This window comes from Nansenia antarctica (assembly GCF_963989245.1).
Source record: "Nansenia antarctica genome assembly, chromosome: 3".
NCBI classification, from domain to species: Eukaryota; Metazoa; Chordata; class Actinopteri; order Argentiniformes; family Microstomatidae; genus Nansenia; species Nansenia antarctica.
The window spans coordinates 9,690,992-9,713,753 of record NC_137688.1 but is presented as its reverse complement, the minus strand read 5'-3'; the positions used below and the strand labels follow the sequence as shown (position 1 = coordinate 9,713,753).

Below are 22,762 nucleotides of genomic sequence, written 5' to 3'. Positions count from 1 at the left end.
CACACACACACACACACACACACACACACAATCAACTGCCATTTCCAATGGCTTATCAGTTCTTGAGCATACATCCTGTGACAGTTAAAGGGATGTGTTTTATGAAAGGCCAGCCACGGCCTTGTCCCTAAGTGGTCCCCTCTGCCCTAGGCGTGAATGGTGGACAGTCCCTGCCTTGTCCCTACCTGTTAAGGAAGTCGTCCCCTCTGCCGTAGGCGTGGATGGTGGACAGGCCCTGCAGACTGCTGGTGAGGTGAGAGGTGAACGGGGACTGGCTGATGTTCTCCAGTCGCTTCAACTCACGAATCAGAACCCTGGAAATGGAGAATGTCATGCTTATTACACATACGGTAAGACTGGCATGTTTATTACAAGTCAATAGATCAGAGTGTCACTGAGATATGGTTTTAAAAAACAAATAAACAACAAAAAAGGTGCATAGATGGTGCAGTGCAGTTATCTGTCAGTTTGGTGGACAATGAGATGAGAGCACACAGGAGAGGGTGATTCTGCCGAGGACAGGAGAGAGGCAGCCATTTCCTGGTCATTTTCTGGGCTCAGTATCTGATTTATGTGTGATTTTATGAGCACGGTCACACAGCAACGCTACACAGCAGGGAGGTGCGATAGAGAGGGTTTTATTGACAAAAGGTGGGGTGTGTTGCTACTTTTAGATAGCGAGATAGATGGGCTGTGTGTGTGAATAACAAACCTTCCATGAATCATCCCACTTTCTCATAAAGCGAACGAGAGAAGCGGACAGAGCAGGAAAGAACATGACACTCCTCCTTCTGAGACGCTTACCAAACATGTTTATGCGCTAGGCATTTTCAGTTCCCAACGCAATATAACCAATTCGAGAGAGTGCGCTTTGCTTCCAATGGGGAACCCTGTTTGAGGCAACGCAGATGAGTCATGCTGAATTACAAATCACAAGCAGCCATGAGTTCGCATAATATTTCACGAGAGGTTGAGAGTGAGAAGCCCGCGGTAATCATTACTCAAGATTGAAAATATGCAGAAAATGTCCCCATAAATTGTGCGGATGTGTTTGAATTCATTCTGTCTAGAAAATACAATCTCCATGGCGATATGTTTATGTGTGTGTGTGTGTGTGTGTGTGTGTGTGTGTGTTTGTGTGTACACGTGCACGTCTTGAGGGGGGGGGGGGGGGGGGGGTTGTGTACTTTGATAGCAAAAAGACCACTGCACCATTTCCATTTCCAAATGTATTAATAAGGAACTCAAATCCACCTGGACACTTCTTGTTTTCAGTTATTCTAATCTCTAATCTAATCTCATCTAACCACCCGAAACAACCTAAACCATTAGGATCCTCCAGTCTAGAACAACCTAAACCATTAGGATCCTCTAGTCTAGAACAACCTAAACCATTAGGATCCTCCAGTCTAGAACAACCTAAACCATTAGGATCCTGTAGTCTAGAACGCAGACGTCAGCCTGACCTGGAGACACGGTGGACTATGCAGAGGAAGGCCCCCAGGGGCAGGATGGAGAGCAGGAACCAGGGGAAGACGACGCCCACCATGGCCAGGCAGAACAGCACCAGAGTCAGGTTCTGTAGCAGCATCTCAGACTGCATGGCCAGACGAACATCCACTGTAGAGAGGGAGAGAGGGAGGGGGGGGGGGGGGAGAGAGAGAGAGAAAGAGAGAGAGGGAGAGAGAAAGACAAAGAGAGAGAGAGAGAAAGAGAGAGAGAACAAGAGAGCGAGAGAGGGAAAGAGAGATAGAGAAAGAGAGAGAGAGAGGAAGAGAGAGAGAAAGAGAGAGAGAGAGAGAGAGAGAGAGAGTGAGAGAAGAAAGAAAGACCACACTATCAGTAAGATGGTCCTATGTGTTAGAGGTTATACAGTATAATAATAATAACCTTTATTTGTATAGCACTTTTCCTGCAAACGTTGCAGCTCAAAGTGCTTTAATCATTATATAATCATCATTGAATTATTTTTGTCATTTAAAGGCAATATTAAAAAGATGGGTTTTTAGTCTTGACCTTTGCTTGAATATTTGCTGAGGTTGCATCCCTAAACTGGCAGTGCATTCCACAATTTGGGTGCATAAAATTAGAATGCAGCCTCACCAAATCTCTTCTTTAGTACATACTATGGTACACAGAGAAAGCCAGCGTCAGAAGACCTGAGAGCTCTATTGGGCTGATATGCCAGCAAAAGGTCTTTCAGATATTCTGGTGCTGTGCCAGTGAGAGCTTTATAAACAAGCAGAAGGATCTAGACATCTATTCTGAACTTAACAGGAAGCCAGTGTAGAGTCTCTAAAATAGGAGTTATATGATGTATGGGGTGTGCCTCATCATCATCATCCTCCTCATCATCAGGCCTCACCTTCATCCATGTCTCTGGAGAAGCGCGTGAGGATGCGGCCCAGAGGGGTGGTTTCAAAGAAGCGCATGGGGCTGAGGAGGAGGCGGTGGAACAGCATGTCGTGGAGAGCAGAGGCAGCTTGAACAGTACACTGTCAGGCATAAACACAGCAGTGTTTAGACACAGAGCCAGACATAATGCAAACACAACAAACACTCACTCACACGCCACGTTGCCAGCGCTAGATCGCAACGACGTTGTGAATATCTTTCCGAAGGTGTCCGAAACGTGTCCGAACGTGTCCGAACGTGTCCGAAACATGTCGTCACTGTGTTGACAAAAAGCTAGAGGAATGTTTGTCGTGTAAGGCAGGCTGTCAGGTCCTCCTACAGAGAGCAGCGTCTGTCAAGCTAAGCTGACACAGAAAGGCTGTGACCTCGTGTCTAAGTGAAGGCCTGAGAGACGTGCCAATTTGACACAAATGACTCTTGGCAGGAGAGAACACATTAATTCTATTAATGGAATATTCAACACTCCCAACGATCTCATCACAGCCAGGGGGATAGAAGAAAAAAAAGAAGAAAAAAAAGAAAAAAGCCATCTTTGAAAATAAATCTGCAAACTCAAATGGCACACACAATTATATACTGGGACATAACCTCGGTAATGCGCTGTCAGAAAGGTTTAGCTAGGAAAAGGGGAACATTCACCCAAAGGGACAGGGAAAGGGACACACACACACACACACACACACGCACGCACGCCCCCCCCCCCCCGCCCGCCCGCCCACACACACACACACACACACACACACACACACACACACACACACACAAACACAAACACAAACACAAACACAAACACAAACACAAACACAAACCCCCACACACACACACAAACACACAAACACAAACCCACACGCACACACACACTCACACCCCGCCCTCTAAAGCAGTGAGTCATGGCGCTGGCCAGATAAATGGATTTAGGCTGCTGGCACTTTCAATTATAGTACTGAAACTCAGACAAGCTAAAATGGATGAAAATAACAGACAATTAGAGGGAGCCAAGGTTGTACAACAATGGCATGTCAACTTGTGGTCGTCCTCTGAAGGGCCTGGCCACATCGATAAATACTGACACCCCTGAGACAGGACAACAAACACACCAGACAGACAGACAGCCAAGACAAACACCAGACAGACAGCCAAGACAAACACCAGACAGACAGCCAAGCCAAACAGACAGCATGACCCTCACCTTGATGAACACAACTCCTCGCACGGTCTTGAGGAGAAGAGCGGCTCCCATGGAAACCACATAGACGGTTGAGTAGTATCGAACGTGGGGGTTCAGCCTCATGCTGTTGCTTGTCATCGTCCCGTTCTCCAGGATTAACGATGTGTTCTGGGGGCAGATGGAGGAACAAATTAGCATGAAGAAAAGAAAAAAACAAAAACAACTCTGCCTTCGAAAAAAATAGGATTTCTATTTAATGACTGAAAGGAAGGCAGCCACTCGTATGATGATGTTGCTATTCCAAACTAATTTCTCAGTCCAAGACATTGGCAGCTTACTATAGCTAGCTGCACATCTGTTTCTCTGGTGCTCATCCTTGTTTTAATTAACGTTACCATGGCGCCGTTACCTTCCTAATTACATGCATTCAGATTAATGCTCAGCGTGCTGCGGCTACTCAGCGATGCGTAGTATTAGTTGTTCTTTAGGGAGCCATACTCTACTACGCTGACGAAATAGTTCAATACGATGCAGAGAGAAGCTTCTCTAGTGGGAGCCATATTGAGAATGGCACACTGAGACATATACGTCTCATATACGTTAAGTACAGCATAGTTGGGACCAAACTCACCCCACTCCCCTGCCGTATCCAGTAACTCAGCCACCAATTACAGAAGGCGATGCTGCCCGTGGTGGAGAGGAAGAGGAGCATGTTGACGATGAAGGCCAGGGGGCCTCCTGCTGCTTTGATGTAGGCCTTATACACTGACCAGGAGACCGCTCCAGAACCCTTCTCCTCTGGCTGCATCAGCTGGCCTGACACGGAAAGACGGATGGAAAGGAGTTAATAGAGAAAGAAAGACAGAAAGAAAGAGGGAAAGACAGAAAGAGGGAAAGAGGGAAAGAAAGACAGAAAGAGGGAAAGAAAGACAGAAAGAAAGAGGGAAAGAGGGAAAGAAAGAAAGACAGAAAGAAAGAAAGGCAGAAAGAGGGAAAGAAAGACAGAAAGAAAGAGGGAAAGAGGGAAAGAAACACAGAAAGAAAGAAAGACAGAAGGAAAGAGGGGAAGAAAGAAAGAAAGAAGGAAAGAAAGAAAGAAACAAAGAAGGAAAGAAAGAGGGAAAGAGGGAAAGAAAGACAGAAAGAAAGAAAGACAGAAGGAAAGAAAGACAGAAAGAAAGAAAGACAGAAAGAAAGAAAGAAAGAAAGACAGAAAGAGGGAAAGAGGGAAAGAGGGAAAGAAAGAAACAAGGAAAGAAAGAAAGAAGGAAAGAAAAAAAGAAAAGGGAAATTCTGTGGAAACCCGTGAGTCATTTCAAGCCAAACCGCCAAGAGCTTTTCAGGAACCCATTACATTCTGAGTGCATGCAAGGTGTCTGAGTCGCTCACCTCCTCCTTTCTTGTTCTCTAGCGGAGGTCTGGTGGCCATGGCGACAGCGGCGGGGGTCTCGGCCTTCTCCTCTCCTGCCCTCTGCTGCTTGTTCTGAAGGTTCTTTCTCACCAGGTTCTGTGGCAGAGAGAGAGAGAGAGAGAGAGAGAGAGAGAGAGAGAGAGAAAGAGAAAGAGAACTATGAGAGGCCCCCCCACAAATCACAGCAGCCATAACAATGCCCACTAAGTCATTTACCAGAGATATCGGTGACAGGGTCTTTAGCGGGTACACCGGTAAATCAATGCACGCATAAATAATGAAAGGCGCTGTATGCATTAACATTTCCCAGCCACCCGCTTGGCTCTCCTGCTTCATAAATGATGCAGGGTGTAATAGACGATGTTATTGTGAACATGGGCAACGCCAGTGTTGTTTCCCAGCTGGCGCCCCACGGCCTGGCTCTACGTACCTCCTGCTGTACGCTGCTGAAGAGACTGGCATAGTCCCGCTCTCTGCCCATCAGCTGGGTGTGGGTGCCCTGCTCCGCTATCTGCCCGTCCTTCATCAGAATCACCTGGTCACACTCTGATAGGTACTGAACATGACAACACCAGGGGAACTATTAGATCATGCTGCAATTGGATAACTTAATGTAAAATCCTGTTCTACTGTATATATATATATATATATGCTATATATACACACAGAGGGACGCCCTCCGGCAAAAAAACAGCGCTTAAAATACTTTCGGTTCGTAATTAGACCATGGCGGCCCGCTACAGTCTGGTCTGTGTATGAGAAACACACTGCACTATGACCTCTGGTCTACGAGGCAGACAGTCTAAAGTGGGATTTCTGTCAAAATATGGATCACAAAGATAACAGGGAGACAAGGAAAGGATGCTATTTCAGATTATTTGGCTAGCAGGGAAAAGAAGTAAATAAAATAAATCTAAGTAAGATGAAATATCTTAAATGAATGTTGTTGTTGTTTTTTTGCACTAGATTTAAGATATCTTTTACTTGTTTTAAGACAATCGTGGCAAGTGAAATTGTCCTGTTCTGTTGGCAGATTATTGTGCTTATTTTAAATAACATTCCCCCATTTCTTTTTTTTCTTCTTTTTTAAAGTTATTTTTATTTTTATTGACAGATACAGTGAAGTTTAGACAGGAAGGATGGGTGAGAGAGAGAGGAGGGATGACATGCACGATATGTCCCCGGCCGGAATCGAACCGGGGACCCTGCGGTTACATGGTCAGCGCTTAACCGGCTACGCCACCTAAGCGCCCCACATTCCCCCATTTCATTGCTGACTTTTTGCAGTGTAGCTCCAGTATTTAGTCCAGATTGTGCTGGGTCTGGTGTCATTTAATAGCTTGTCTTACCTGCAGCTGGTGTGTGACAAAGATCACAGTCTTGCCCTTGGCGGCCCCACGGATGGCGTTATGGAAGAGGTGAGAGCCCACGTGGGCGTCTACGGCACTGAGGGGGTCATCCAGGAGAAGGACTGGGCGCTCGCTGTACAGGGCACGTGCTAGGCTCACCCTCTGGCGCTGCCCGCCACTCAGGTTGGCACCCCTCTCCCCTATCTGGAGTCAGAGAGCATAATGGAAACAACATTGGTAAAACATACCAAAAAGCTCTCCTTTAATTGGTTCAATGAGTGAATTCAGATTCAGAAATTCCGAATTCAGAAAAGAGATTTGTGCCAAAATCTGGGAGTATTCTAGCAACCTCAGTCATGTCCCCATAGGGAAGCTCTGAGAGGTCAGGGATCAGACAGCAGGCTTCAAGGACAGCACTGTACCTAATAAAGAAGAAAGAGAAAACAAGAGGTTACGAGGAGTTACAAGGAGTCACACTGAGTCATATCCCCCTTGGCCCTTCCTATGGTTAACTGTTACCCACAAACGTGGTTGACCTTACTTTTCTTCGTCATACTCTTTCCCAAACAGGATGTTCTCCTTCAGTGAGTCATTAAGGATCCAGGCCTGCTGGGCCGCGTAGGCCAAGCCTCCGCTGGCGGCCACGTTCCCCTCCAGCAGGGTCATCTGAACCGCGGGAGAGAACACCGCTGGTTTATTTCTAATTCTTCATCTCACAAAGTCCAAATTGATGTCAGAGAACCTCTTTTAACACGGAGACATCTGAAAGCTCCCTTGAGCTAAAGCGTAAAAAAGATTCTCACAGTTAACCAACGGTGTAATTAGAACGTCACCTGGCCCAGCAGAGCAGACAGAAGAGAGCTCTTTCCACTGCCGACACCTCCACAGATTCCCACCAGCGCCCCCTATAGACCAGACGGGGAAAACAACACTCTGTGACGGTGTCAAGAACTACATCGGATTAAAACGGACGCCTGCGTTTCGCAGTGTGCGGGGGTGATGTCGTATCTGTGTTGTAGTACGGACGTTTACCTTCCTGACGCGTAGGTCGATGCGGTGCAGGGTCTTGTGCAGCGGCGGGCGTATGCTCTGAGTGGAGGAGATGGTGCTCTGAGGGCTCTCCTGCTCCATGTGGGTGAGGAGGCTCTGCCCCGTGGGTCCCTCGCCGTGACCCTTGACCCCCTCCTCCGACAGGATGTACAGGCTCAGCTTCTCCTTCCGCAGTGCCCGCTTCACGCCCCCCTTCTTCTTCGTCTTGACCGTCTTCGTCTTGACCGTCTTCCCCTCGGACGTCTTCTTCTCGGGCGGCCGGTTGTTCGTCGTTCCGCCGTCCGGGGCGCGAGCCTTCTCCCAGGCCAGCGTGGCGTCGCGGAATTCCACCGCGTTCCTGGGGTCGTCCATTTTCGCCGTCACCGTCTCTCTGTCCTCCATCAAGAACAGCCTCTGCGGATGACGATAGACAGTATATGGATGGTTTACTGGATGTAGTAGGGAGGGAGGGAGGTCTGTCTGTCTGTACACAGTGATGACATTCCTCCGTAGCCGTGGCAACATGAGCCGCAAGACGACTGATCAACAACCATCCCCTTTTTCTACAGTTGATGGAGGCCTGGTCTAATATGTGTCTCATATGTGTTCACAATGTCAGCGTTGTGTTTGTACTGTACGTAGAGACAATAAACACGTCTATTTCGTTTGATGTATTTTTTACCTGGAACCTTTTCACTGCCACGGCGCCTTCAGACAGAGATCTCACAGCTAAGGGCGTGACCTTGAGGGCAAAGGTCATGGAGTTGAACACAGCCACGACGGTGAAGGCCTGAGGCGGATACAGAGAGGGGAGGGGGAAATTTCATGAAAACAAACAGCCGTTGAAAGCTAGTAAAGGCTATCGAGAGAGTGCAACTCAACCCGCTCAACTCTGTAAAAGCTACTGAAAACAGACCAAATTGTACCTGGGCAGCAGTGAGGTCATAGCCCAAGGACATGTGAAGCGTGAACGTGCACACACTGGCTATCACCACGACAATGGGGGCTACGCCCACTGTGAGGCTCTGGACATAACCAGCGCTCTTCAATATCGCCTTCTCTTCTGATCTCACCTCTGGAAGGGGAAAGAGAGGGGGAGGGGGGGGGGGTAGAGAGAGAGCGAGAGAGAGAGGAAGAGAGGGAGAGCAAACAATGAGCTTGTCTCATATTACCTTCCATCAGTAACTCACAGTATATCCCAAGTGTGGGATCAGAGCCAACGTCAACATTGCAACAGAATTTGCAGCCACTCCCAAAACACAGAACAGAACAAGAACCAGCGACCAGTGAACTAACCCGTCCTGTCCTCCCTGTGCCCTGTTTGTGTTCACCAGGGGGGGCTGAGGGTGGAGGGGGGGGGGAGGGGGGGAGAGGACGGGGGGTCATTGTAACGCACGGAATGAGAAAACAGTATCAAACGGGGCGTGTTCGATACCATTCCTCATTCTGTTCCCAGCATCACAATGAGCCTCCCGGCCTCCCCCCCCCCCCCCCCACCAGCCTCCCCTGCTGAACACAAACAGGGCACATGGAGGACATGGAGGGGTACTTCACTGATGTCTCCCTCCACCCTCCAGCCTCCACTGGTGTACAGTCGATCTCAAGAACACGTGTGCTGGCCAGGCCTCATCCAGCCCATTCAGACGTCTCTGGCGCGGGGCCTGTACGCTGCAGCCAGCCAGGGCCACCCCCGGGCTCCTCCAGGAAAGCTCTGGTATGACTTCACTCCTTCTCACACAATAATCAGATCTCCCCCAAGGGGCTCGCTGCGGCGATGAGTGTTTCTAATTAGAAAGCCCATTTCAATAGACTGTGTGAACGCTCTCCTTGTATGGTTATCAGCAGGTGTACTATGGCCGTTGAAGAACAATAAAACTAATTGGAGAGAGAGAGAAAATGTAACTCTTTATGACTCAGTGGCCCTTAAGATGAATGTCCAATTCATTAACATGATGATAGGTAATATGGGAACATTTGGGGATATACAGGGCCCATCTGGCTAATTACCATGATTAAAAGCACCAAATGATGCTTATCCACCATACACGGTGAGCAGAGCCTCCAGAGAAATACCTCCATTTAATTCTCCTCTAAGTGGAACAGCTTCGCCTGGCCTTGGGTATCGAAGAGGCTTCTCAAATTAACCTTGAGTCTCAGCGATTCAGGTCATCAGGCCAGGATAATGGAGGAAACATTGCGAGAATCTTAACCAATGGATTCAAATTGAGATAGGCTTAGGGTCAATTGTGTTTCTCCAGTCAATGCAGGGCAGTCTTGGGTTGAACATCCCGAATGGATTGGAACTGGAATAGAGTTGATCCTTCAACCAGAGGAACATTAAAATGACATTATTAAAGATAATCACTCCCTCTTTGAGAATATAGCCGCTGCCAGTGTCACAGGTCAATGTTTGTGGTCAACAAATAATAAATTAGGGAAGTGGGAAAAACAGTAAATCACGCAACCCCCAACTCCAGGCCAAAAACAGGAAGCGAATCCTGATTATTGCTGAGTCACCACCAGTCACTTACTGTGAATGTTCTGGGTGAAAGCCTTTTCCCAGCAGTACATCTTGATGAACTTGATACATCCCAGGATCTCGTTCATGAGGCGTACCCGCCGGTCAGTCACCACCACACACTTCCTGCGGAAATACGCAGTCAGCCGAGACGCCAGCATCTGGGCCGGTCCGGGAGGAAATGAACAGAGGACAGAGCAGAGAGAGAGAGATGAGCGACAGGTGGAGGAAATGAAAGCAGACACTGCTCTACTGCATCAGCTATACCACAGGGTAAACATGGGGAGTGAGTGAGCTATAAATGGCTTTCACACCAATACAAAGGTCTTGAACAGTCTGGCTCAGACATCAAGTCATTCTCACTGGAATAGCAATACTGCAATACTGCCACATCATCATGAATGACATCAAATACTGCCACATCACGAATGACTAAGATGGGTTGAGAAGTGAAACCTCTGAGGGAAAATAAAAAAAATATCTGGTGTTTTTCATTGTTTTTATACTAATAAATTATCATCATTTTAATATAAGTACATCTAATCTACAGTAAACTAGGGAGGCATAACGCCTCTGGATCAGCTCATACCATGGCAGGGTAGAAGACAATAAAGACGGCTGATCCGACCAGTGCTGTGGGTCCCAGGAAGTACGTGGTGTAGGACAGACCCAGAACTCCCACTAGTGGCCCCCCAGCCAGCAGACAGCCCACAGAGACAGCATCGTACACTCTCTGGCCATCGCTGGAGCAGATGTTGATCAACTGGAGGAACAGTGACACATTGACACACACACACACACACCATTTACTGTACAAGGGCCGGGGTTGATTCCGAGCCGGGCCGTACACACACCTCCCCGGGGCCGATGTCCTTGGTGCTGCGCAGACGGAGGATCTTGTGGAAGGCAAATGTGAGCGCTGCCCCCCGGAGGCGGGCGGCGGTGCGGTAGTTGACAGCCCACATGAGGGCCAGCGACCAGGAGCGAATCAGCTCACTCAGGAAGATCCCAGCCACCAGGGACAGGCCGTACGGCAGCCAGCTCTCTGAGCTCTGGGAATACTCCAGGAGAGCACGCACAAGGAGGGCCTGGAGGAGGAGGGGGGGGGGGGTAATATATGGGTGATATTATATATGATGTATATATATATATATATATAAATATATACGTTGAGGTAGTTATATATATAATATATATAATATATATATATATATATACATATCTTGAGTATTTCAGAAAGTGTTGATCTACTGGGATTTTCCCGCACAACCATCTCTAGGGGTAAGAATGGTCAGAGAAAGAGAAAATATCCAGTGAGCGGCAGTTCTCTGGGCAAAAACGGCGGTTGTTGTGTAATGGTATGGGGAATATTTTCTTGGCACAAATCCTCAGCAACTACGTTACGATATTATAGACCAAAATCTCTGAGGAATGTTTCCGGCACCTTGTTGCCACGAAGAATTAAGGCAGTTCTGAAGGCAAAGGTGGGGGGTCCAACCCAGTACTAGCAAGGTGTGCCTAATAAAGTGGCCGGTGAGTGTATGTTATACATATAAAAAGAGGGAACGTTTTGATTCAGAGCAGAATAATGAGTAGGACATGGTAAAAGCAGAGGTAGAGTGGACTGGGGGACTGTGGCAGGTCTCAGATCAGAGCACTACCTCAACGTTTATAAATGGGATGTTACTACAGCGTGAGAAAAGATCTGCACCTTGAACTGCTATGCATATCAAGTCAAGGGGGCGCAAATAATTGCATGCATTGTTCCACTATCTACCGCTTATGTTAAATCTATAATAACTTTGTAGGCCTGCAGGCCTTACAGCACGCACCCAGACAGGAATGTGATACAAATGAGTAATTGTGTAACAAGTAAATCCAGTTAATGCTATTAGATGAGGAAAGCTGCTGGCATGACATCCACATAAACAGCCAGAGGTGAGACGGAAACAATGGAGCCCAAACACAAGTCACACAAGGACACAACTCAATGCTTCATGGAATCTTAGTCGATATGATTCTGAAGCACCAGCACTGTAGAGCAATATATCAGCCCATTCCTTTTCACTCTTATCTGAGGCTCTTTTGGGCTATTTCAGGGAGGATATTCAGTCAAAAGTGTGGCAAGTGTTGGAAAGAACAGGAAGCGTGACTGGGTACCCATCAGCTAATCTGGGGGGGCTTAATGTGGGTTTCACTATCTAAAGCTTTGTAATCTTCTGGTATGTTTTCATTTCAATTTTCAGACCTAGCGTGAAAAAAAGGATAAAGCGATTTTTTATAAATCCACTTGGACTGAGTCAGTGCACAAGCAGAATGAGAAGCCCTATTAGCCAAATCAGCAGAAAAGAAAGGAAAAAAGAAGAAGAAGAAGAAGAAGAAGAAGAAAGTGCACTTACAGGCCCGACGAAGCCTGCCACCATGGTGAGCAGGAGGGACAAGATGGCCACCAGCATACGCGTCTGACAGAAGGTCCAGAACACTCTGGCCAGGGAGACCCCGTCTTTACCCTTCCTCTTCAACTCCTCATGCCACAGTGTCTCCAGCCTGGGGGGAGAGAGGGAGGTTAGTCTGACTATGGGGGGAGACAGGGGGAGGTTAGTCTGACTATGGGGGAGAGAGAGGGAGGTTAGTCTGACTATGGGGGAGAGAGGGAGGTTAGTGTGACTATGGGGGAGAGAGAGGGAGGTTAGTCTGACTATGGGGGAGAGAGGGAGGTTAGTGTGACTATGGGGGAGAGAGAGGGAGGTTAGTCTGACTATGGGGGGAGAGAGAGGGAGGTTAGTCTGACTATGGGGGAGAGAGAGGGAGGTTAGTCTGACTATGGGGGAGAGAGAGGGAGGTTAGTCTGACTATGGGGGAGAGAGGGAGGTTAGTCTGACTATGGGGGAGAGAGGGAGGTTAGTCTGACTATGGGGGAGAGAGGGAGGTTAGTATGACTATGGGGGGAGAGAGGGAGGTTAGTCTGACTATGGGGGAGAGAGAGGGAGGCTAGTCTGACTATGGGGGAGAGAGAGGGAGGTTAGTCTGACTATGGGGGAGAGAGGGGGAGGTTAGTCTGACTATGGGGGAGAGAGAGGGAGGTTAGTCTGACTATGGGGGAGAGAGAGGGAGGTTAGTCTGACTATGGGGGAGAGAGAGGGAGGCTAGTCTGACTATGGGGGAGAGAGAGGGAGGTTAGTCTGACTATGGGGGAGAGAGAGGGAGGTTAGTGTGACTATGGGGGAGAGAGAGGGAGGTTAGTCTGACTATGGGGGAGAGAGAGGGAGGTTAGTCTGACTATGGGGGAGAGAGAGGGAGGTTAGTCTGACTATGGGGGAGAGAGGGAGGTTAGTCTGACTATGGGGGAGAGAGGGAGGTTAGTCTGACTATGGGGGAGAGAGGGAGGTTAGTATGACTATGGGGGGAGAGAGGGAGGTTAGTCTGACTATGGGGGAGAGAGAGGGAGGTTAGTCTGACTATGGGGGAGAGAGAGGGAGGTTAGTGTGACTATGGGGGAGAGAGAGGGAGGTTAGTCTGACTATGGGGGAGAGAGAGGGAGGTTAGTCTGACTATGGGGGAGAGAGAGGGAGGTTAGTCTGACTATGGGGGAGAGAGAGAGAGGTTAGTCTGACTATGGGGGAGAGAGAGGGAGGTTAGTCTGACTATGGGGGGAGAGAGGGGGAGGTTAGTCTGACCATGGGGGAGAGAGAGGGAGGTTAGTCTGACTATGGGGGAGAGAGAGGGAGGTTAGTCTGACTATGGGGGAGAGAGAGGGAGGTTAGTCTGACTACGGGGGAGACAGGGGGAGGTTAGTCTGACTATGGGGGAGAGAGAGGGAGAGGTTAGTCTGACTATGGGGGAGAGAGAGGGAGGTTAGTCTGACTATGGGGGAGAGAGAGGGAGGTTAGTCTGACTATGGGGGAGAGAGAGGGAGGTTAGTCTGACCATGGGGGAGAGAGAGGGAGGTTAGTCTGACTACGGGGGAGACAGGGGGAGGTTAGTCTGACTATGGGGGAGAGAGAGGGAGGTTAGTCTGACTATGGGGGAGAGAGAGGGAGGTTAGTCTGACCATGGGGGAGAGAGAGGGAGGTTAGTGTGACTATGGGGGAGAGAGGGGGAGGTTAGTCTGACTATGGGGGAGAGAGAGGGAGGTTAGTCTGACTATGGGGGAGAGAGGGGGAGGTTAGTCTGACTATGGGGGGAGAGAGAGGGAGGTTAGTCTGACTATGGGGGAGAGAGAGGGAGGTTAGTCTGACTATGGGGGAGAGAGAGGGAGGTTAGTCTGACTATGGGGGAGAGAGAGGGAGGTTAGTGTGACTATGGGGGAGAGAGAGGGAGGTTAGTCTGACTATGGGGGAGAGAGAGGGAGGTTAGTCTGACTATGGGGGAGAGAGAGGGAGGTTAGTCTGACTATGGGGGAGAGAGAGGGAGGTTAGTCTGACTATGGGGGAGAGAGAGGGAGGTTAGTCTGACTATGGGGGAGAGAGAGGGAGGTTAGTGTGACTATGGGGGGAGAGAGAGGGAGGTTAGTCTGACTATGGGGGAGAGAGAGGGAGGTTAGTCTGACTATGGGGGAGAGAGGGGGAGGTTAGTCTGACTATGGGGGAGAGAGAGAGGGAGGTTAGTCTGACTATGGGGGAGAGAGAGGGAGGTTAGTGTGACTATGGGGGAGAGAGAGGGAGGTTAGTCTGACTATGGGGGAGAGAGGGGGAGGTTAGTCTGACTATGGGGGAGAGAGAGGGGGAGGTTAGTCTGACTATGGGGGAGAGAGATGGAGGTTAGTCTGACTATGGGGGAGAGAGAGGGAGGTTAGTCTGACTATGGGGGGAGAGAGAGGGAGGTTAGTCTGACTATGGGGGGGAGAGAGGGAGGTTAGTCTGACTACGGGGGAGACAGGGGGAGGTTAGCCTGACTATGGGGGAGAGAGAGGGAGGTTAGTCTGACTATGGGGGAGAGAGAGGGAGGTTAGTCTGACTATGGGGGAGAGAGGGAGAGGTTAGTCTGACTACGGGGGAGACAGGGGGAGGTTAGCCTGACTATGGGGGAGACAGAGGGAGGTTAGTCTGACTATGGGGGAGAGAGAGAGGGAGGTTAGTCTGACTATGGGGGAGAGAGAGGGAGGTTAGTCTGACTATGGGGGAGAGAGGGAGGTTAGTCTGACTATGGGGGAGAGAGAGGGAGGTTAGTCTGACTATGGGGGAGAGAGAGGGAGGTTAGTCTGACTATGGGGGAGAGAGAGAGGTTAGTCTGACTACGGGGGAGACAGGGGGAGGTTAGCCTGACTATGGGGGAGAGAGAGGGAGGTTAGTCTGACTACGGGGGAGAGAGAGGGAGGTTAGTCTGACTATGGGGGAGAGAGAGAGGGAGGTTAGTCTGACTATGGGGGAGAGAGAGGGAGGTTAGTCTGACTATGGGGGAGAGAGGGAGGTTAGTCTGACTATGGGGGAGAGAGAGGGAGGTTAGTCTGACTATGGGGGAGTGAGAGGGAGGTTAGTCTGACTATGGGGGAGAGAGAGAGGTTAGTCTGACTATAAGGGAGAGAGGGGGAGGTTAGTCTGACTACGGGGGAGACAGGGGGAGGTTAGCCTGACTATGGGGGAGAGAGAGGGAGGTTAGTCTGACTACGGGGGAGACAGGGGGAGGTTAGCCTGACTATGGGGGAGAGAGGGGGAGGTTAGTCTGACTATGGGGGGGAGAGAGAGGGAGGTTAGTCTGACTATGGGGGAGAGAGAGAGGGAGGCTAGTCTGACTATGGGGGAGAGAGAGGGAGGTTAGTCTGACTATGGGGGAGAGAGGGAGGTTAGTCTGACTATGGGGGAGAGAGGGGGAGGTTAGTCTGACTACGGGGGAGACAGCGGGAGGTTAGCCTGACTATGGGGGAGAGAGAGGGAGGTTAGTCTGACCATGGGGGGGAGAGAGGGAGGTTAGTCTGACTATGAGGGAGAGAGAGGGAGGTTAGTGTGACTATGGGGGAGAGAGAGGGAGGTTAGTCTGACTATGGGGGGGAGAGAGGGAGGTTAGTGTGACTATGGGGGAGAGAGAGGGAGGTTAGTCTGACTATGGGGGAGAGAGAGGGAGGTTAGTCTGACTATGGGGGAGAGAGAGGGAGGTTAGTGTGACTATGGGGGAGAGAGAGGGAGGTTAGCCTGACCATGGGGGAGAGAGGGGGAGGTCAGTCTGACTATGGGGGGAGAGAGAGGGGGAGGTTAGCCTGACTATGGGGGAGAGAGAGGGAGGTTAGTCTGACCATGGGGGAGAGAGAGGGAGGTTAGCCTGACTATGGGGGAGAGAGAGGGAGGTTAGTCTGACTATGGGGGGGAGAGAGGGAGGTTAGTGTGACTATGGGGGAGAGAGAGGGAGGTTAGTCTGACTATGGGGGAGAGAGGGAGGTTAGTCTGACTATGGGGGAGAGAGGGGGAGGTTAGTCTGACTACGGGGGAGACAGGGGGAGGTTAGCCTGACTATGGGGGAGAGAGAGGGAGGTTAGTCTGACCATGGGGGGGAGAGAGGGAGGTTAGTCTGACTACGGGGGGAGAGAGGGAGAGGTTAGTCTGACTATGGGGGGAGAGAGGGAGGTTAGTCTGACTATGGGGGAGAGAGAGGGAGGTTAGTGTGACTATGGGGGGAGAGAGGGAGATTAGTGTGACTATGGGGGGAGAGAGGGAGGTTAGTATGACTATGGGGGGAGAGAGGGAGGTTAGTCTGACTATGGGGGAGAGAGAGGGGGAGGTTAGTGTGACCATGAGGGAGAGAGAGGGAAGTTAGTCTGACTATGGGGGAGAGAGAGGGAGGTTAGTCTGACTATGGGGGAGAGAGAGGGAGGTTAGTCTGACTATGGGGGAGAGAGAGGGAGGTTAGTCTGACCATGGGGGAGAGAGGGAGAGGTTAGTCTGACTATGGGGGAGAGAGGGGGAGGTTAGTCTGACTATGGGGGAGAGAGAGGGGGAGGCTAGTCTGACTATGGGGGGGAGAGGGAGGTTAGTGTGACCATGGGGGAGAGAGAGGGAGGTTAGTGTGACTATGGGGGAGAGAGAGGGAGGTTAGTCTGACTATGGGGGAGAGAGGGGGAGGTTAGTCTGACTACGGGGGGGAGAGAGGGAGGTTAGTCTGACTATGGGGGAGAGAGAGGGAGGTTAGTCTGACTATGGGGGAGAGAGAGGGAGGTTAGTCTGACTATGGGGGAGAGAGAGGGAGGCTAGTGTGACCATGGGGGAGAGAGAGGGAGGTTAGTCTGACTATGGGGGAGAGAGAGGGGGAGGTTAGTCTGACTATGGGGGAGAGAGAGGGAGGTTATTCTGACTATGGGGGGAGAGAGGGAGGTTAGTCTGACTATGGGGGAGAGAGAGGGAGGCTAGTCTGACTATGGGGGAGAGAGAGGGAGGTTATTCTGACTATGGGGGGAGAGAGGGAGGTTATTCTGACTATGGGGGAGAGAGAGGGAGGCTAGTCTGACTATGGGGGAGAGAGAGGGAGGCTAGTCTGACTATGGGGGAGAGAGAGAGGGAGGTTAGTGTGACCATGGGGGAGAGAGGGGGAGGCTAGTGTGACCATGGGGGAGAGGGCGGGAGAGGGGAGATTGTCCCTTCAGATATACAATGAAAGGTCACGGCCAGCCAACCATCAGTATACAAACCATTCACCCTCCATACATTTACATGAGTTGAAAGTAGCAAAAGTCATAACATTTAACATTTTCAGAGGAATAAAATCATTAAAATATATTGAAAATATACATTTGATCCAAGTATTTTACACCGAATTAGCTCAATTAAAATATCACGGTTCAGCTTTATCACGTACGGCAACAGCCAAGGAGTCCAATGGGAGGTGAAGATGGATGCTGCGTGGGATAAGAAATGTGTGAGAATACATGCCTACATGCTAAATATCTACTAATGCACTCTTTTATCGCTGTATAATTCCCCATAAAGAAGGAAACATGTCTTGTTGACCGAATGTTTCATTCCTAATGGCTCGACAGCCGAGGGAAGGAACAGCTGCAGCATCTAATTTACCCCTAAATGGGTTTATTATGGGAGATATAGAGTACATTAACCCGAGCCAGCTCTCCCACAGGCTGATCATAATTACTACTTTGATTCAGAACAGAGAGGACTGAGAGGTTCCAATTAACAGCGAGCCCTAAGCCTGCAGTGCAGAGCTCCATCTCTAGGAAATGAGCATTTTACAATCTAAACAAATAAAACGTATTTGGACTTCTGTCAATAGACCGTGGCTGTCGGCTTTGGAGGTCCATGTTTAATTAAATGTAGTACTCAGTAACAGTTCTGTACCAAAGCCATACAAGACAACAAAACAGCTGACATCTACTATACCACTGTGTTAAATGAGGAACAAAGGATGGCAGGCTCCTAAGGGTACCCAGATGTGAAGTGGACCAGTGGGCCTAGTTTAAAAACCACAGCATAAGCATGGCATAGAAAAGCAGATATTTAAATGTATGTATGTCCGTTATTGTCTGTTTTACTGTGAAGTGCTTACTGAGGAGTCTTGATCCCTTATGAGAAGGTCTAGCGGCAGACCACTATGGAGTATACGATCAACATTAATAAAGTATAGGCCGAGCTTTTTACTCTCAAAATGCATCCAAAAATAAGAGCCGACATTTGTATCTGAGAAGACCATGGTTGGGTGTCCTGTAGGTACTGTAGGCAGGCCATTGTTCCAGCCAGGACTGTTCCAGGGCTTCCTACTCACATTCCTACGGGGTCTCCAGTGTCGACTCCGACTTGTTCAGGGGCCTATCCCAGCCTCTGTGTTTAGCCGTAAGCGTTGCATAACTGTACTACATACCTCTGCTTCTCAGACGCTCGCACGTACCGCCATGACAGGCTTTGGCCACATCTGGCCCCGGGCCAGGGACTTCAAAAAGGAGACCAGTGTACCATCATGATTCACACATCGCTGAGAAACGTTCAACCTCTCCCAGGGAATCTCCCCCCTTTGAGTCACATGGCTGTCATAGCTTTTCAGTAATGGTAATGCACTAACCATTGTTCCTGTGAGTCTCACATGCTCTAGTCTAGTTACATCCTTTTGCACTCGTTCATTCATTTCAGGGCAGAAGAAGCAGCAATGTTGCACCGTAGGGAATTAAGTATGTTGGACTGGACAATTTCAAAAGGTGGTTCTTTCTTTCAAAAGAATGGTATGGTTCAATAGACTACCAATGGTATGGTTCAATAGACTACCAATGGTATGGTTCAATACACTATTAATGATATGCAGTAGGGATGCCCCGATCGATCGGCTAGCAATCGGAATCGGCCGATAATCAGTAAAAATATGAGATTGGGGACATCTGATAATACTTTAAACTAAAACTACTACTACTTCATTTCCAATCATAGTTAGCTAGCTTACTTACTTAGCTAGATTACTTACTTATCAAATGTACATTTGTGATATGTTTATGCAGTGCGCACCAGTGGCATTTCCAGTCACTCCCTCGCTTCAACTGTGCTGACTCAGGCCGACAACACAGTGTGCGCTGTGCTGTTCTGTCTGTTTATTGTTACTATGTCTAATTGAGTTAACTCGTATTATGCTTACCAACACCAAGTTCTCCCATACTGTGCTTTTGGTCTAGTATAGTATGTTTATATCAACAGTAATCAAGTGCTTTAGTTGGCGAGCGAAGTTAACTCGCTGTTAAATTAATGTGAAAAATATGATGATAAATACATATAAAATGGAGGTATGATCACTATTGCGTATGTCATTTATACAGACCCAACTGTGCCTGAACATAGCATTTGCCATAGCAACTGCCGCTCTTCGCCTCATATGGCAGTCTCACGTGCCTGTCTCGTTCGAATGAACATGAACCACGTTCCTGTTCTGCATCCAGTTGAATGCGTGATTCAAGTAGCTTGTGCAAACGGGAATGCCATTGACATAATAATAATAATATCTTAGATTTGTATAGGGCTTTCTCAAACCCAAGGACGCTTAAATGTCTGTAAAGGCACAACACATTTACAGTGGGGTGCAAAAATGTTGGCACCCCTAGTGCATAATGCCTTTTACAATTAATATCAAAGTGAAAAGAAGCAAACCTAACGTCTCTAAATGGTACAAAGTTAAACATGACACATTTCCATCACATTTTAAAGATACACTTAGGGAAAGATTTTCTCGATCTGTAATCTTCACCATGTGGAGGTGAATTTTAAGTGAGTCAAAGTTGACAGTTGTTTGTCAGTTGATGTTGACAGTTGACTATCAGTTGATGTCAACTCTGACTCTTCAAATTCACCTCCACAAGAGTACATATCGAGAAAATCTTTCCCTAAGTGCAGCTTGGCTCCTTTGATAGGGTTTTCCCTGACCTCGAGACCCCAATCAAAGAGACAGTTAATGACAGATCCTGAGAGAACCTGTGTCCAGTAAGAGGACGTTGAATGACATAACAGCTCAGCGGTAGTCACAGCACAGAAAGATAACTCTCTAACTCTCACTGTAATCTCTAATCACTGCTAATAATAATACCCTCCCACCAGAGCTCTCCTGGAGGACACACACACACACACACACACACACACACACACACACACACCAAAGACACATACACAGACACTCACACACACACACGCACAGACACACACAGACACACACACACATTTTATACTGTATTCTCTTTGCTTAGAAGTGGAGTGTTATGCGTGCCACAATGTATTAAATAACTAATAACATACTGTATATTGTGTGTGTGCATTTTTACAGAATCTCACGGAGTGAGTGGTTAACCCTAGATTTCACAACAACACACACACACACACACACACACACACACACACACACACACACACACACACACACACACACACACACACACACACACACACTGTGATTTGAGTGAATCTCGTCCAGGGGTGGGTGGGAGTAAGTCACACATGTGCAAGTCACAAGCAAGTCTCAAGTCTCAACCTCTCAAGCTACTGTGGTGAGAATCACGCAAGTCAAGTTGAGTCATTACTCAGGTCAAGCAAGTCACAAGTTAAGTTTATAAAAATAAATAATAAATAAATATATATAGCCTAAAATGTTAAATATTACTATACATTACATACAATATTAAAGTGTAATGGTTTTAGTATACCATTAAATACTGACATAAGTATAATGAGTTTTGTCAAGCATGAACGGACTTTTATGGATAATGCTATTTATCTTTCTTATCTTATCTTGTCCTGTCTATATCCACACAAATCTTATCTTGTCCTGTCTATATCCACACAAATCTTATCTTGTCCTGTCTATATCCACACAAATCTTATCTTGTCCTGTCTATATCCACACAAATCTTATCTTGTCCTGTCTATATCCACACAAGCTAGCGGCAAGCTGGTAGCGATCTTGCTGCTTAGACACATGAGGTCAATAGCCAGTTACAATGCACTGCATTTGCAAACATTTTACATTTTATAGTACTTTGTCACTGAACTGTGAGCGATGAGGTCACATTATCACACCCCCATGTCTGAAAAACTTCCCACTATCTAGAAAAATGCTAATATTGAATAATAATAAAAATAATCAAGTTTCAAGTCATGAATACCAAGTCAAAGTCGAGTCGTGTCTTTTATCAATGTTAGTCAAGCAAGTCTCAAGTCCTCAAATTTGCGACTCCAGTCAAACTCAAGTCAAATCATGTGACTCGAGTCCCCCATCCCTGCCGTTCACCCCCACACCGACAGCAAAAGCATCAACAGCCCCACGATGCACCTGGTCAACCTTTGCCCCGCTCCTGTCTTCTCCAGCTGTGTTTGTTCAACTTTACCTCCACACTACTGTTGTGGATATAATTTATTCTTAATAGATTTAGTAGAACTTACAAAGCACAAAGAGCTTAGATCAATTGTATCCAAAGAGGCCTTTTATTAAGCCAACTTACATGAGCGAAAAGCCAGAAGCAAGCAGGAAGCAAGTAAAAAGCCCCCAACGATGGGTGGGAGCAGTGGTGTTGTCTAGTTTTTACATTTTTAAGTGGGTATATGGAAATCCTTGGCCTTTCCTAGTGGGTATACAGCGTAGTCCTGCATATCACCTAGACTACACCACTGGATGGGACTGATATTTATAGAACTGTCCTTGGTCATGAGGTCACCATTCTTGGAAACCAATCATATTATACAAATCTGTGATTACATAAGTTATGGGCCCTGTCCATAGTCAAAATTATTCACTGCGCCACAGATCTTGGCACATCCCTTACAGGAAGGAAATGGGCCTTCCTTGAGTGCTAGCTTCGCCAAACTGTAGAGAGACTTACATTTCTCAGTATAACATGATTGAAACCACTACACTACTTTTAATGTTACTCACATGCAGGCAGAACGTTTAATCCAAATGTCAACATACAGGAAGGAAGGAGCTGGTGCTTGACGACTGCTGGGCTCACCTGTGGCAGTTGGTCTGGGCGGCCTCATGGCAGGAGAGGCCCCACACGTCATCTATGGTCAGGCAGGAGGTCTGATGGGCCCTCTGTGCTAACGGGGTGAGCCAATGCAGAGTCATGAAGGAGAAGAGGCCTGCGTTGTCCACTGGGTGCTGGTGCCTGAGAGTAGAGGAGCAGAGAGCATTGAGAACCTAGGCATCTTGAGATTGGCAATCTGGCAGATTGATTGATTGATTGATTGATTTTATTAGACAATTTTAAAATAAAGAAATATGTGAAGCAGCTTCATACATACATCATTTTAGTTCTAAAACTATCAAGGATAGCACAACAAAGCAGAACAGAATATTTCCATTGCGGTCCTTTTTGGAACGGGGTGAGGGGGGGGTGAGGTAGGCAACAGGTATGTACAGTATTCAGGGCAGCATGACAAATTAACACAACATCCTGACGGTAATCAACTGACACA

At 48.1% G+C, this 22,762-nt stretch overlaps 1 protein-coding gene across 1 annotated transcript in view; it reads right to left on the bottom strand.

Annotated features, from left to right (window-relative positions):
- The window catches only part of LOC308153698 (ATP-binding cassette sub-family C member 5), a gene marked incomplete at both ends in the record, with an annotated part of 33,347 nt that overhangs the window by 6,196 nt on the left and 4,389 nt on the right, over positions 1-22,762 (bottom strand). Inside the window, 19 exons of the mRNA XM_080526891.1 lie at positions 186-314; positions 1,467-1,620; positions 2,366-2,495; positions 3,605-3,751; positions 4,215-4,399; positions 4,973-5,090; positions 5,425-5,550; positions 6,344-6,547; positions 6,693-6,765; positions 6,885-7,009; positions 7,177-7,248; positions 7,376-7,786; positions 8,055-8,162; positions 8,299-8,447; positions 9,904-10,051; positions 10,480-10,653; positions 10,745-10,978; positions 12,290-12,437; positions 22,297-22,452. Of these exons, the coding sequence (XP_080383017.1) occupies positions 186-314; positions 1,467-1,620; positions 2,366-2,495; positions 3,605-3,751; positions 4,215-4,399; positions 4,973-5,090; positions 5,425-5,550; positions 6,344-6,547; positions 6,693-6,765; positions 6,885-7,009; positions 7,177-7,248; positions 7,376-7,786; positions 8,055-8,162; positions 8,299-8,447; positions 9,904-10,051; positions 10,480-10,653; positions 10,745-10,978; positions 12,290-12,437; positions 22,297-22,452 (2,991 nt within the window). The remainder of the gene's footprint in view (positions 1-185; positions 315-1,466; positions 1,621-2,365; positions 2,496-3,604; positions 3,752-4,214; positions 4,400-4,972; positions 5,091-5,424; positions 5,551-6,343; positions 6,548-6,692; positions 6,766-6,884; positions 7,010-7,176; positions 7,249-7,375; positions 7,787-8,054; positions 8,163-8,298; positions 8,448-9,903; positions 10,052-10,479; positions 10,654-10,744; positions 10,979-12,289; positions 12,438-22,296; positions 22,453-22,762) is intronic.